The sequence below is a fragment of the Trachemys scripta genome, chromosome 6 (genome assembly GCF_013100865.1).
Source record: "Trachemys scripta elegans isolate TJP31775 chromosome 6, CAS_Tse_1.0, whole genome shotgun sequence".
Taxonomy (NCBI): domain Eukaryota; kingdom Metazoa; phylum Chordata; order Testudines; family Emydidae; genus Trachemys; species Trachemys scripta.
In genome coordinates, this window is record NC_048303.1 from 41,436,419 (window position 1) to 41,452,825 (window position 16,407).

A 16,407-nucleotide genomic window follows, 5' to 3' on the forward strand; every position below is an offset into this window, starting at 1 on the left:
ACAAAGAAAGTGTAAGAAACAAATGGCACTGTCCATAAAAACCAAACATATTCTTGGCAAATACACTGTGAATTAGACTCTGCAAGGTACCAATCCATGCTATACCACGACAATGGCCCATGAATATTCATAGTAATTACATAGAGGATTGATAAAAAACAGTTTGTGCATCTTTTAGTTACTGAAAAATTCAGCCCATTATAAACTCCCTTAGAATCTTAAGCTCACTGAATAGCTAGCTCAGTTGGCAGAACATTTGGACACATTACTGAGAATGGTGATGTCTCATGCAAATCCTTTGGTTTCTCCCAAATTGCTCACCCAAGTATTCTGAAACCTGAAAAGACAGCAGCAGCAGTTTGTATTAATAGATAATGATGATGATGATAATAATTAATAATAATAATATACTTTGTGCTTACACTATATGTACTGGTTTCCATCCAAAAGTTCATTAAGACCTTGTCTATACTAGGAAAAAGCACCATATTGAAAAACCTGTTAAGACATTTTAACCATGGTGTTAATCATGATTTTGCCCTTACTGTTGATAAGGACAGTCATGTTTAACAAGATAGCTGTTATGGTTAACCCTGGGGGTTTTCTTTTCATCCAAATCACAACCAGGGCCGGCTCTAGGTTTTTTGCCGCCCCAAGCAAAAAATTTGCCACTCCAAGCTCAGGTGGGGCTGGGGCTCGCAGGCGGTGCTGGAAGTGGAGGGAGTGATGTCACCTTCTCCCAGTGCCTGCAGGGGCTTTACCCCCTCCCCCGCCCAGCCTCGCAGAGAAGCCCCGATATAAGGGGTGGCACAAGGCAGCGCAGTAGCCAGTGCTCAGATGAGGCCGTGCAGCCCCGGCTCCCCAGCAGGACTCACCCTCTCCTCCCCAGGTAGCAGCTGGGTCCTGGCAGCTCAGCTTCCGGGGCTGGGGCTTCCCCTTCCCGCTGCAGCCGGGGGTCTCGCCCTCGCCCCGTCTAAGTGGCGCAGCTCTGAGAGCACAACTGCTCCGAAAAAAAAGGATGGCCGGAATGCCTCCCCTGGAAATGTGCCGCCCCAAGCACGTGCTTGCTGTGCTGGTGCCTAGAGCCGGTCCTGATCACAACTTGGTTATTTTAAGTTACATTTACCCCTAGTGTGACAAGGACAGTTGTATTGAACAATGTGTTAGCTGGTTGTGATTAATCCTCAGGGGGAATCTAGGGTTAATTACAACCTGCTAACACATAGTTAAATATGACTCTTTGTGTACATGTGTTTAACATTGTCTTATTTAAAACCTGCTATTTAACAAGCTTTCTGACATGATGCTTTGCCCAGTGCAGACGTGGCCAATATGCTTTACAAAGTTAATTTTAGCCACATTTCTCCTCAGGAGCTTTATGTTCCTATTCTAGTTTTGAAACTGAGGCAAAGAGCAGGTAAGTGGCTTGCCTTTGGAAGAGGAGGCTCCTAGAAGGATGGCACAGAGCTGACTCTGAGTCTATTAGAGAAGCCTACGTTACTAAACATATTCCTTGATACAGTTTTACTGCCTCTTTTCACCAATATTTGAAATAATCTTTATTGTGCTTAAAATGACTTAATGAATTAATCTGCCCTGACTCTTAGGGCTTGTCTTCACTAGGAAAAAAGGTGTGTTCTTACCTTGTGTCATCTAACATGTGGTACTAACACAAGGTAAAATCCTAATGAAGACAAGGCAGTTTGTAGTTTCAACATGTGTTAGCAGGTCAGTCTAAACTCTAAGTTCCTTCTTGCGAACATGTGAAAACTCCAACTACCTTGTCTTCACTAGGATTTTGCCTTGTGTTAGTTGCCATGTGTTAGCTAACATGAGGTAAGAGCACACCTTTTAGCGAAGATGCACCCATAGTCAAGTCAGTTGGCAAGTAGATAAATACGAGGTGAATACTGTCCCTGACTTGCTCTTAAAAAGGATTTTAGATTACTCGTGAGCTTAAAGTCAGGATGTTTGGTTAGCATTATGCCTACCTCACATGCAATGCCCATGGAAGCTCCTGCTGGGGCAGCATATCTTGCACTTTAGATCTAACCAAACTACAACGCTCCTGTGATTATAGGTACAGACTGTTATTATCCCCATCTTACTAATGGAGACATTGAGAAAGAGGTTACGTATGTTGCCCAAGGTCACAGAGGGGATAAGCATCAGAGCCATGATATCGGTAAACAGCTCCTGTGTCCTCAGCTAAGCCTACCATGTCACACTTTACTCTTCACAGCTAAAACCTACATTCTAGCTAAATAGTTAAGCTCCCTAGAAAATAATCTTTTCCAATTTCAACTCCAATTACCTGAAAAGCTTAGCGTGAATATTCTTTTAAAACTGAGAAAAGATAGAACCAGGTTTAAATTTACTATGACCTTACAATTGTTTATCACCGCTCCCCCACATATAATTCTACTTTATTCCATTTTTCCTATGTTTGTTCTTATTCATTTATAGTGAGTTATAATGTACCTTTTAAGTGGAATTTTATGTTACATTATACATTTAGAGTGACAAACTAAATGGAATAGTTGCAATATACTGACTCATTTTCCTAATAAGAATAGGAAGCAATTGTTACCAAGTATAGCCAGACATGGTTAGACTGAATCAGTTTCCTAAATCTTAATTTTATTTCAGTGGACAAAATCTAAAACAAAACCAAAGGTGCATAAATGCTGGAAGTTTGTTTACTATTCAAGTCGGGCCATTTTAATCCACCCCTGCAGTTCCCATTGGCCAGGAACCGTGGTCAATGGGAGCTGCAGGGTCGGCGCGTGCGGATGAGGCAGCGCGCAGCAGAGCTGCTTGGCCGCACCTCTGCGTAGGAGCTGAAAGGGGGGGACATGCCGCTGCGTCTGGGAGCTGCTTGAGGTAAACACTGCCCAGAGCCTGCACCCCTCAGCCACTCCTCCACGCTCCAACCCCCTGCCCTGATCCCCCTCCCACCCTCTGAACCCCTCGGTCCCAGCCCAGAACACCCTTCTACACCCCAAACCCCTCATCCCCAGCCCCACCCCAGAGCCCGCACCCCCAGCTGGAGCCTTCACCCCACCCCGCACCCTACCCCCTCTGCTGCAGCCTGGAGCCCCCTCCCATACCCTGAACTCCTCATTTCTGGTCCCACCCCGGAGCCCACACCCCCTGCTGGAGTCCACACCTCAACCCCAATTTCATGAGCATTCATGGCCCGCCATACAATTTCTATACCCAGATGTGACCCTCAGGCCAAAAAGTTTGCCCACCCCTGATACAAGTGATTTGCATACCCAATTATTATAGAAATCACAAGTCTGGATTAATTTTGGTGAGAATTTCTTTAAAAAAGCATCCCAGTGTATTTTTTTAGCAGAGTCCAGGAATCCTAGAGTGGGTCATTCCTTGTCCACTCTTCCAGTCAAGAACATGCAGAATAGCAGGAAGCAGGGATCGTCAGATTGTTATTTCCAGAGGAGTCGCATAGGCTATGTCGGTGCAGAATGTGGCCGTTATATGAAAATGCCAAAACCAGGCCCTCCTTGGTACTTAGAATTGGAAGTGTACCTTTTTTAGGCAGGCCTAACCTTGACCTCATTAAAATTAATGGGATAAGGATTTAGCCTTATATGTGTAATGATAATAACAGGAACGTGCTAGAAACATTTAGAATTTATATCTTGCAAACTGCCTGCTCTAATAGTTTTCATACATTTCTCAAACTGATTAATTAACAGGTGGAAGTCAAAAAAATTTAGCAGTCATCCTTAGTGTGCCAGTGATTTGTATACTCAGTAGAGTTAACTGTCATCTATACAGTTAATCTGGAAGTGACCCGTTAAAACAGTGCACATCTGTTGTCAGGTCATACTCAAGGCTCTGATTATACTTGCTGCATTAACCTTCATGCAAACTGTTTTTCCATTTATAAATGATTGATTTATGGGAGTGTAGATTTCTCTGTAATTTTGAGTAGAAAGCACAGTGGAAATGAGAAATATTTAAACGAGTGGGTTTCTTCTCTCTTCATCCCTATTCCACCTACAAGTAACTGAAGGGGAGTAATAGAAGCACCATGATAAATACTCCAGAAAAGAGAAGGGTGAAATGACATGAGTTGAGTTCACCATAATAGGCACTATTTCAGTGCTATGTGATACTGTATTCCTCTCTGATGGACTGCAACCTTGTCGTGGTGGAGAGGCTTGTGTGGGCTAAAGACCCTCAGAGCTACATCATCTGGAGCTTTCATACTCCTGGTAGGGTCCTCCTTGGCGAGCAGGTCTGAGGCGAGGCTCCTGACTAACTGCAGTCCAAACTTCACAAGACCCGAACGGTGGATCAGGCGCATACAGAGGACCTTTTAGTACTCTGTGGCTGTGAAGGTGGATGAGGGCTGCAGCAGGAGGAAGGTCCCTGGTGGTCTTGGATCTCCTTGCTACTGGGTCAGGATTTTCCTCCTGTCAATCGCCTGCGCACTGGCTTCCCCACGTTAAAAGATTTCACACACAGGTCTCTGCCAAAGGGCTCACACCTGCCTGCACAAAGCCCTGTGGCGACAGATGAGTGGCGGTGAAGACAGGAGCAGTGATTTCTGAGTCTTTAGTCACAAATCTGCACAAAGGTGGCAGCCGTGTGACAGTCGTCTTCTGCTTGGAAGAGACAGAAGTGCATTTTGGCAGCAGCAGTTGTGACTGAGCAGGCCTTTTTAGGATCCCCTGTGCTTACCCCAAATGGGGAGGGGGCTAGAAAAGGTGCCTGAAACAGTCTGTCTCACACTTTTCTGACTGGATGGCCGCATCCAGTGGGATCACTCAACTCCGTGGCCGAAACAAGAGATATAAGACAATGAATTTCACCACCTGGAATGTCCACACCCTTATGGACTCAGCACAGTGAATGCCCAGAAAGAAGAACTGCCATAATTGCCAGAAAACTGGCAAGACTCAACATTGACATTGCAGCTCTTGGTGAGACCCGCCGGGCCAATGAGGGCTTATTAAAAGAGGATGGAGATGGCTACACCTTCTTTTGGAAAGGAAAGTTTCCTGAAGAGACATGCGGATTCACGGGATTGGCTTTGCCATAAAAAATAAGATCACCAGTCAGATTTTGGAGCTTCCCATAGTGATCAACGAGCATCTCATGACTCTTTGGCTCAAGCTCAGCAACAACCAATATGCCACAGTCATCAATGCATACATCCCAACACTTGATGATGAGGAAGAGAGCAAGGAGCAGTTTTATAGCACTCTTGATGCAGTCCTCGCAGACACACCTAAGGCAGACAAACCCATCCTCCAGGGAGATTTCAATGCCAGAGTCGGACCGGACTTCCAACTCTAGAGCAGCACATTAGGCAAAGAAGGGGTGGGAAATGTAAACCCCAATGGCATTCTCTTCATCAGCAAATGTGTGGAGCATGATCCACTCATCACAAATACCATCTTTAGGCAGAGTAACAAATTTGACACCACCTGGAAACATCTTCGGTCCAAACACTGGCACCTCCTTGACTATGTTATAGTCAGTGCCTGAGATTATGCTGATGTCCATGTAACAGGAGCCATGAGAGGTACAGATCACTGTTGGACAGGCCATTGATTAATAAGATCAATCATGTACCTGCAGCTCACTCCACCACACCGCAAACACCCAAAGACTAAGCGAAAGCAGTACGACGTCAAAGCACTTCAAGACCAAGCCAGCTGTGAGATGTTACAGCAACATCTGTCAGAGAAACTCTCTAACTTCCTGATAACATCATTGACATTCAAGAGCACTGGGCTCAACTTAAAAATACCATTCACAGTGCATGTGCTGAAACTATAGGATATTCCACTCATCAACACCAAGACTGATTTCATGAAAACAACAAGGAAATCCTAGCATTAATTCAACAGAAAAGAACTGCATTCTGTAACTGGCAAAATGATTCCTCTAACCAATGAAAACATGAGGCTTATCAACGAAAACATGAGGCTGCTCAAAGCTGAAGTCCAAAGGAGGCTATGTGACATCAAAAATAAGTGGTGGCAAGAGAAGGCCTCTGAGATCAGGGTTTCGTAGACCAGGATGACATGAGAAGCTTCTTTCAAGCAACAAAAGCTATATATGGGCCAAGCTCCAAAGGCCAAACCCCCTTACATTCCCAGGATGGCTCCACCAGCCTCAAAAACAGTGCGGCCATTAAACAACACTGGAAGGAATACTTTGAGAGCCTATTAAACTGTGAATCTATGGTTTCTGAAGATACCATTGAGTCTATTACACAACACTCAGCAGTGGAACACTGTGCTGATCCCCCATCTTCTGAGGAAGTCTGGTGTGCCATCACCCAGACACAAAAATCACATGGCTCCAGGCCTAGACGGCATCCCAGCTGAGGTTTTTAAAGCTGGTGGAACAATGCTCCAGCACAAACTTTGCCAACTCCTCGACAAAATCTGAACCTGCGAAAAAATTCCACTTGACTTTAAGAACGCCAGCATTGTTACAATATTCAAGAAAGGGGACAAATCTTTGAGCGGGAACTATAAAGGCATTGCCCTTCTCCCCCTTACCGAGGAACTCCTCCCTGAATCACAATGTGGCTTCAGGCCATCCTGAGACACAACTGACGTGATCTTTGTGACGTGACAGATTAAAAAGTGTAGAGAGTACACCTGAGAGCATTCTACACCAAAAAATTAAAAATTCTGCACTAAAAAATTAAAAATTCAGCACACTTTAAAATTCTGCAAATTTTATTTATTAAATAAATACATGTGGAGGCTCCAGCATGGCATTGGGGAACACAGGCCGCTGGCTGCATAGAGGTGGGAGATCACCATCCAGCTCCCCGACTCCAGGACACGGATTCAGCGGTTTGGCTGCACCCAACCCTGACATAGCACAAGGACCAGATCAGCCCCAGAAACACCCCAGGACCCTTCCCCTCTGTGCCAGGTGCACCAGGAGTGGGCAGGCAGACTCAGCAAGGCGGGATCCAGGTGTGGAGGGGGTTATGTGGGGGGATACAGGTGTGGGTTGAGAGGGTTCTGTGTGGGGTAGTCTGGGTGCAGGTGGCTCAGTGAGGGATCCAGGGGCAGGGAGGGATCTGGATGCACAGGGGCTTGTTGTAGGGTTCTGGGTGTAATGGTAATGGGACTCTGCAGGGAGGTCCAAGTGAAGGTGGTTGGGGCTCAACGGGGGAGGGCATCTGGATGTGGGGGGATAGAGCTCAGTGGGGGGGTCTGGGTGTGGGGTGTCCAGATGCTGGGGGTGTGGGGCTCAGTGAGGTGGGGATCCAAGTGCAGCTGGTTGGGGCTCGTTGAGGTGGGGATCCAGATGCAGGTGGCTCATTGGGGTGATCTAGGTGGAGGGGGAGTGGGGCTCATCAAGGGTTTCTTAGTGCAGAGGGGTGAGGTTCGGTGGGCATGAGGGGTTCTAGATGCACGGGGATTGGGTGGATGCGGGAGCAGCTCCCTGTACAGGGATCCCTCCCCCTGCAGATGAGGAGCAATGGGTGCAGGAAGTGGGGGGGAGGGAGTTTGCAGAGCTTCCTGCAGCCAGGGAAGAAATCCAGGGGTGGGTCTGACCCAGCCCCGGATGCCGTGCAGAGGAAGGGGAAGTTCTGTCCTCCCCAGCCCAGCTGGGGCTAGCAGCTGAGCCGAGCACACGGTAGGAAACACCATTCGGGTCTTCCCCAGTCCCATCCTCTGCCCCACAGTGATTTACCTGTCTGCCAGCTGCCCTGGGCACCCAAAACATACTGCTGGGGAGGGTCACATGACCACTCTTGTGGCTTCCCTTTGCTTCCCCATCAGAAAGTCATTTTTCTGCAGGAAAGCAGAGAAATCTGCGGGGGTGACATAAATTCAGCATATCCGCAGAATTCCCCCAGGAGCAACACCAGGAACTGTTCATGGCATTCATCGATCTAACCAAGGCCTTTGACTCTATCAATTGTGATGCCCTATGGAAGGTGCTGTGTAGGTTTGGCTGTCCATAGAAATTCATTTCCATCATCAGACTACTCCATTCTGTGCAATGGCTCAAAGACCAAACCATTCATCATTCGCACTGGTGTCAAGCAGGGCTGTGTCATTGCTCCAACACTCTTCTACATTTAACTTGCCCTGATCCTGATTCTCATCTGTGACCGCCTCCCTGATGGAATCAGGATTGAGTATCGTATGGATGGTCAAACTCCTGAATCTCTGACGTTTCCAAACAAAATCTAAGATCACGAGAATTGGCATCACTGATCCTGTGTCATTCTTGCATACACAGACGCCAACCTGCAAAGTACCCTAAATCTTTTTGCAGATGGCTATCACAGCCTGGGTCTCTCTCTCAATATCAGGAAAACCAAGGTACTCTACCAGCCCTCACATGCAAAACTACTCTTCGTACTCCACAAATTACCATCAGCGGAGAACCCCTGGAAAATGTGGACCATTTTCCATACCTTGGCAGCCACCTCCCCCGAACACCCAGCATTGACACAGAAATTGAATACAGAATTCACTGTGCCAGCGCATCCTTTGGAAGACTACTCAAACAAGTCTTCCATGATAGGGACCTGCAAACAGGCACCAAGATCTTGGTGCCTAAGGCACTTGTCATCCCCCCCCCTTCTCTATGGTTGTGAGACCTGGGTAACCTGTAGATGATATCTCAAGCAGCTGGAGTGGTTTCAACAGTGCTGCCTCAGAAGGATTCTCAGGATCAGCTGTGAAGACTGACACACTAACATCAGCCTCTCTCTGCAGTCAACATCAGCAGTATAGAAGCAGAAGTCATGAAACACCAACTCCACTGGGCTGGCCACTGTGTACATATGCCTGATACTCGCCTCCCAAAGCAAGTACTCTTCTCTCTGTTAAGTCAGGGAAGAAGGGCTCTGAGGGGGCACTGGAAGTACACCTTAAAAAGAGAGGCATTAACCCAACAAACTGGGAGGACGTAGCACAGAACAGAACACAGTGGTGTCACACCATACACCAAGCCACAGCTCACTTTGAGGAGAACAGACATGCTCGTGAGACAGAGAAGCAACAATGGAGGAAAGAAAGGGCACAACAGTCCAGCCAACAACTATGTCTCCTCCAAGATTACACCTGTCACTTCTGTGGGAAAATCTGCAGGGCACAAATTGGGCTCCTCAGCCACTTAAAAACCCACCAAAGACCCCCCTTGGCAGACATCATCCTCGCATTGAGGGATAGCCAAAGATACTGTATTCCCCAAACTGTGGGTCACAGTTCTCTCATGGGAAATTTAAAGATGATCCAGCAAAGAAGATGGTCACAGTGGGGTCGATTTGGTGTTCAGAGCTTAGTGCTGGCAGATCCCCATCTTTTTGTCACTGTTTTATTACATGGAGATCTAAAGATATGAATTTTTTATCTATTTTAATAAAACAGTCATGGAACTTTTCTTTGACAGTTTTCAGTCTGAACATCCAATAATACATCAGCATGGGCAGGAAAGGCTTGATTCTGTAATGATATGTTTATTTATTCAGCCACTACATATTTCTGTGTGGTGTATAGGGTTCCGGTCAGAGTGTGGTCCCAGGTAACAAGGGAGACAAAGTTGGCACTGAAACTACACCTCTACCTCAATATAACGCTGTCCTTGGGAGCCAAAAAAATCTTACCACGTTATAGGTGAAACCGCGTTATATCGAACTTGCTTTGATCCACCAGAGTGCGCAGCCCCTCCCCCCCCCCAGAGCACTGCTTTATCCCTGATCTACCTGTGAGAATCAGGGGAGCTGCTGTTCCTCTTTAGTGAAGCTGAGGAAGAGGGCTTCAGATGATACTGGGTAGGATGTGGCAGCGGAGGTGCTACCCTATCCCATGAAGTATTAGATCCTGTGGGGAGGAAAACACACCCTCACACAGAACACCCTAGTGGGTAGGGAGGAAAATGCTACCTCCACCTCTTAGAGCAGAGGGACCAAAGAGGAATGCGGTGGGCTATTGTCACTCTTGCAGATGGTTTTTGTGTCCAAGGAGGATGCAGGATCCCACTGAGAGGCAGGGCCACAGAGGTCTGTGTAATGATGTGCCAATGGCCTAGATTATTTCATTGAATCCTGAGAGAGGTACTGGCATTCTGGCTCAGACTACTAATGGGGCCAGTTTAAACAGCCACTTCTGCAGTATGCTGGATTTTATTGCACATGTAATTCTCCCATCATTGGAATACTGGGTCTTATAGGTCTCAGATCTAGACAAAAAAAGAGGAAAAAATATCTGATTGTGTCATGTTTGTGGACAAGAAATAATATTTGCCAAAAGGTTTGATTTAATCTATATTTTTATATAATGTTTAATTGACAAGAAAATAAGTGAAGACAAATTTAAATACTTGCATCTATAACCTTGTCGCAGAGCTTGTATAATCATTCATCATCATTATCTTCTACTTTTTCAGCCAGCAGACTTCATAGGAAAGCAAGCACTGAAGCAGATTAAAGAAAAGGGGCTTAAACGGCGACTGGTGTATCTCACCTTGGAAACAGCTAACATTGATCCAGAGGGAAATGAAAGTGTGTGGCATAATGGCAGAGTAAGTACTGTACAATGTACATCACTTTACAAGGAACTAAAATTCATTCTCTAGGACTGGAATCCCACTTTGTGTTTCAGGTTACTTTTACTGGAGCAGGACAGTTTGGGACAATAATACTATTTTTGAATTTCCATGTAGCATGGCAGGTTCTAATTGTACACCAGAGTTTGAAATATAGAATCTCTAAATATAGAATCTCTGAATCCCTCAATTGGCGGGTAGAAATCGATCTCTCGGGGATCGAATTATCGCGTCTCGTCGGGACACGACAATCGATCCACGAATTGACGCGCTTACTCCACCGGCGGAGGTAGGAGTAAGCGCCGTCGACGGGGAGCCGCGGAGGTCGATTTTGCCGCTGTCCTCACAGCGGGGTAAGTCGGCTCCGATACGTCGAATTCCGCTACGCTATTCGCGTAGCTGAATTTGCATATCTTAAATTGACCCCCCCCCCCCCGTAGTGAAGACCTGCCCTGAGAAATGGAAAAGACCTACAGTATTAGGTCACCCATTCTATCCTCTTGCAAGTACAGGATTCTACTTACAGTATATTTCAAAATTATTTGCATAGAAGAAAAGAACAAAACCACAAACCAAAGTTTAGGCCACGAGGCCATCTAAGTACAGAGTAGATGTTGAAACAGTCATTAACAGTTAATAAAAATACTCAGCATGAATATAAAATGTAAATAGCATTTGTTTCAGGTGAGATCTTAATCAAATATAATAGGAATTTAGCATCCTGCTGGTGATTTTTCCAGTGGTTCTTTGGGAGTAAGAAATTCCCAACTTACCTGATAGCACCAAAAATAGAGACTGCTATGAACTGTATGACACAAATGAGACAATGTATACTTGACTGTTGATGTTAGGGTGTAGCAGGGCAGTAACCCTGCTCCTGCCCTGAAGGGCTTAAAATAGCCCTGTGAGAGGGCTGTGGCAGGGAACCAGTAAGCCTGGGCTGATTGGGGAAGCAGCCGCAGCTGGGCCACGCCCCAGTCAGGCCGCAGCTGGCCCTATAAAGGGGCTGCTAGGCTGGAGCTCAGAGTCTCTCTCTAGATGCTGAGAGGGATGGACCTGGCTGCTGGGAGCTGAGCAGGGTATCTATAGTGGAGCAGGGCTGAGGAAAGGCCAGAGGAGCTGGGGAGCTCTGGCCTGGAAAATCCCCAGGCTGCAGGCCTTGTTAAAGGCCAAGAAGGGTACTGGGGTTGCAGAGGGCCAGCCCAGGGGTAGGCAGAGGCTCCAAACCCTCCTTACCAATGATGAGTGCCAATTATACTGCAGTCCGCCCCAGTGAGCGAGGGGCTAGATGGTGACTGGCAGTAGCCAAAGACTGAGGTGAGGTGGGGATAAGGGGTTGGGGGTTCCCTGGGAAGGGGAGACCCAGCGAGACTGTGGGGTACTGCAGGGGGCAGAATCCCGAGAGAAGAGGCACCAGGGTCCGGGAGGGACACCGGAGCCAGCAGCAAGGTGAGACACCAGCCTGCAGAGGGCGCTCCCTGCAGAGGGCGCTCTGGAGGCTGGCGAGCTAATTCCCTGGATGACCAGCAGGAGGCGCCACAGAGTGAGTCGTCGCCTCTCTACATAGGGATATAAAAATATTTAAAGTATTCAAAATAATGCAAGATGTATTTTTAAAAGTAGAAGTTAGTATGGTACAAAACCCATTGAGTGTTGGAAATAAAAGATTAATGTTTTGGGTTTTTTTTTTTTTCAGGTTGTTGGCAATACCACATCTGGAAATTACAGCTACAGTACCCAGCAGAGTCTGGCTTTTGCATATGTCCCCACAGAACTCAGCAAAGTTGGACAGAAGCTGGAAGTTGAACTGCTAGGACAAAATTATTCAGCAACCATTGTAGAGGAACCACTGGTTCTGACCGAACAAACAAGAACACGCCTTCAGAAAAAGGGTGGGAGTGCCAAGGTGTAAATCCAGAGGGCAGTTACAGTAAATTCTCCAATATCAATTGGCTTGACTTATAACCATGAAATACAAATTTCAGAGGGGTAGCCATGTTAGTCTGTATCAGCAAAAAGAACGAGGAGTACTTGTGGCACCTTAGAGACTAACTAATGTATTTGGGCAAAAGCTTTTGTTTTAGCCCACGAAAGCTTATGCCCAAATAAATTTGTTAGTCTCTAAGGTACCACAAGTACTCCTCATTCTTTTTTCATGAAATACAAAGGAGTCAAACTACTCTGGTTCCCAATCATCAAGGGTGAGATTCTCATTTACCCTATACATCCATGTAGGGAATTAAGGGGATTTAAGATGGCCCCTTGATTCATTGAGTGGACTGCCCACATAACTGCTCTGAGCACAGGGGGAGGAGAGCAGGCTCCTGTGGACACATGCTCCCCCATCCCCCCCCCAATGCTTGTGGACAGGAAGTGGGTAAAGACTCAACGGTCATTACTCAGCTTCTCCACGCTCTCGCCAGCAGAGCTGAGCTGGTGCAGAGGGGGAAGTAGTCTGCTGTTAGTATGAGCCAATAGCAAACTATTTCCCCTCTTTCAGGGTCACTTCTCTTTCCCTGGTGTGCTCCTGGGGCAGTACAGCTACACATTGCCCCCTCCCTGTAGCCTTGGCAAAGTCACAGCCTTGTCCCCAAAGGAATAGTTACTTAGTTCCACATGGACACGTTCTGTACAAAACTGAAGTTGCTCTTGAACATTGGCTTTAGAAATTATTTGTTTTAAATGCAAACTGAGTAGATAATATTTTTTCTCCAGCTGTGTTATTCTGGCAGAACTTTTGATGGATGATAGAAATTAATTCCTTCCTAATCAAGACATTTTAGAAAGGCCACTCTTCCTATTGATTGAGTATTTTGCCATGGATCAGCTAGTAGACTATATGCAACATTATTCAACATACACAATATTACTGCTCAGTTTCTGGACACAATCAAAATGCACTAACTCATTCACCATTTATTGTTTAGTTCTTCCTTTCTCTGTTAAAAATTAAGCAGCGATGATGACAACGTGTTGTCATATACAAGTAATAAGTGAACATATCTATTTAAACTGTGGTATTTCATTCAGTGTTGTTTTTGATCACCCCAAAAAGCAAGATTTTGGATACTGTAGGAGAATATAAATAATGGAAATGTATTAAATTATTATAATAAACTTGTTAATTCCATAAAATATTTAGCATATACTGAGACACAACATGATCATAATAATGCCATCCTAAAAAAACTTTTAAAAGCTAGAATATTTGTTCAGAAAGCACTCAACATTAGGCTGTTGATTGTTCTTTTCAAAGATCGTTGAAACAGAAAAAGGGCCCAAAAGTGCATAGTCTTCCAAAGGAATTGGAAACTTCTAAACCTTCAGCAAAGAAGCAGAGGATAAATAGAATATGCCAGTGGAAACACTGTTTGAATAATGAGCACCTACGTTTGTCAAAGAGTTAATGCAAGTTGACATTACATTTTGCAGTTCAGAATATCCTTTTACAAAGCAGGTCAAACTAAAGTATAAGAGCTGACAGGCTTGCACATAGAGCTATCTTGAATGAGAAATCCATTTGGAAATTATTCTATTATATTTTCATAAGTGATTTAGGGCCATTTTGCTGAACCAATCAGGGATGTTTTTTTCCCTAAAGGTGACATTATTTGTAACTGAACACTTTGTGTATTTACTTTGCCACTTTTTTTTCCCCTATGGTCATTAAAGAAAACTAGAATACAAAACAAAGCACTGCGATTTTATTTAGAGCAAGGAAAAAACCCTTAGGAATACAGGGTATTTCTCAAGAATATGCAAATTCACTATTCATTGATATGCTGGAATGTAGAATACTGTAATTACTTTGAGGCTCACACTTTTATCTTCCTAATAGGCTACAGTACACAGAAACATTTGTCAGACAATTGTGGAAGTCACCTCTGCTTCAGCAGTGACTTCCTCATTTACATGTTGAAGCTAGATGCAGGACTGCAGTTTCCTGGCTGGCTTGGGAAAAGGTGCTCTGAACAATGTGTGGGCCAGCCTGTTGGAATGCAGGAGCAGGAGAATGCCACTAGCTTCTTTCACTACCTTGTAAGGCCTGGGCAAGAGCTAACCAATTGCAATCCATGTGCTCAAAGGAGTTCAGAGACTGTTCACTGCATGCATAGTACTCCAATTAGGATGAGGAGATGAGTCAGGTCTGTAGTCCTGCAGCACTGTAGGGATCCATCCCATGATGCAACATTCATGTTCTATCTTCTGTGCACTGTGCATTCAACTACACATCTGCACTGCCATGTACTTGGATAAATGGTTAAAAAGCCCCAACTCGATAAAACAGTTAAACATGAGCTTAATTTTAAACATGTACTTAAGTCCATCCCTGTTCAGCAAAGAACTTAAATATGCACTAAGTGCTTTGCTGAATTGGGAGCCAAGACCCAAAATTTTCCTTCAGGATCCTGGAGCACAGAAAGATCCAGCAAGCTCTGAAGACTCTGAGAATTTACACTCTAAAGAGGGAACTAGCCTAACACTGCAGAAAGTAGAAATAAAAATTTTATTAAGATGACATTTAGAAAAAGTGAACAGTACAGAGTTTAAGCATAGAAGTTTCTGGTTATCAGGGAATAACGTACAGATTATCAAGGGGTGCGAAGTTCAGTTTAAGATCGGTTGGCATAAGGAATATATAATCTGCAATATCCCCAATTGGGGGTAAATGGTTGACAGGTCAAAGTACAAACATTGAGATATGACAGTATGATGTTCATATAATGGCTAAATTCGGGTGTGAAGTATAATGAGTGGATATGATGATGAGGATGGGTTGATCCTCATTTGGTGAGATTTAACGTTCAGTGAGTTTATGGTTCCAGTTCATATGGTCCAGCGGACAAAGTCTCTTGGTCCCTTTCTCGTAGTCGAAGAATGATGGCACTCCGGCTCATGCCTCCTGGTACTGTCGGTGGCCGGTGACGTGTTCGATGTAGATGTCCCTGGACCATTGGATGGTGTCTGAGACCATGAGGTGCCGCATGAGCCGTGCATAGCGTTGACCGATCCCGCAGGTCTGCAGCACATGCTCATTACAGGGGTCCCAGGCGCCCAGGGCTCTGACAATCAGGGCATCCATCTTCACTTCAGAGCCCTTCGCTCTCAGGGGGCGTACTTTTCCAGCTTACAAGTTCGGGTTTCACGAAAGGCCGGGGTTCTATTCTCAAAGGAGACCGTGACAATGACGAGGACGATCTTTTTCTGGGCCTCGTCGGTGATAACGACATCAGGTTGCAGCTGACTGCCGGTACCGGGGATGGTGCAGTTCACGGAGATCTCTCCCAGGCGTGGTGCGATGGCTTTCACCAGGCAGTTCTGGATGGCATTATGGCACAGCTGCCAGGCTCTGGAGTGGGGTTTGCAGCTGCACAGGACATGGGGCAGGGTGTTGTTGGAGTAGCCGCACTTTCTGCAACACTTTTCTCAGTTCCCGTGGCGGACAGCTTTGTTGAGTGGGACACAGTTGAGCCGGGCACAGTGGATGAACCGCCAGTCGGCAGAATGGGTGAAGGCGCCCCCCAAGTCCCTTCCCCTTCTTGGGTGCTTTCCATTTCCAGCCAACAGCTCTTAAGTTTTGACTTGATTGTGTCTCAGCCAGTTAACTCTCATCCATTTTTAAGTCTGAGGCAAAGGATGGGGGAACAGAACAACTGTGGGAAAAGATATAAAGTAGAGTATTATCTCAGCATACTGGTGATAGGCCAAAACATCTCAATGTCCCTCATTGGCCTTAACTGTGGCAAATGGGATACTGTGGGGAGCTCACTGCAAGGATAAGTAGCTACAACACCACTCCTTGGCATTTTCCAGAGCACAGAGTGGAACTACCAT

The 16,407-nt window shown here is 45.7% G+C and overlaps 1 protein-coding gene across 1 annotated transcript in view; it reads left to right on the forward strand.

Annotated features, from left to right (window-relative positions):
* Positions 1–12,651, forward strand: part of DMGDH (dimethylglycine dehydrogenase) — an 83,148-nt gene extending 70,497 nt beyond the window's left edge. Inside the window, exons 15-16 of the mRNA XM_034773144.1 lie at positions 10,414–10,548; positions 12,269–12,651. Of these exons, the coding sequence (XP_034629035.1) occupies positions 10,414–10,548; positions 12,269–12,484 (351 nt within the window). The 3' untranslated portion in view covers positions 12,485–12,651. The remainder of the gene's footprint in view (positions 1–10,413; positions 10,549–12,268) is intronic.
* Positions 12,652–16,407: the final 3,756 nt, after the last annotated feature.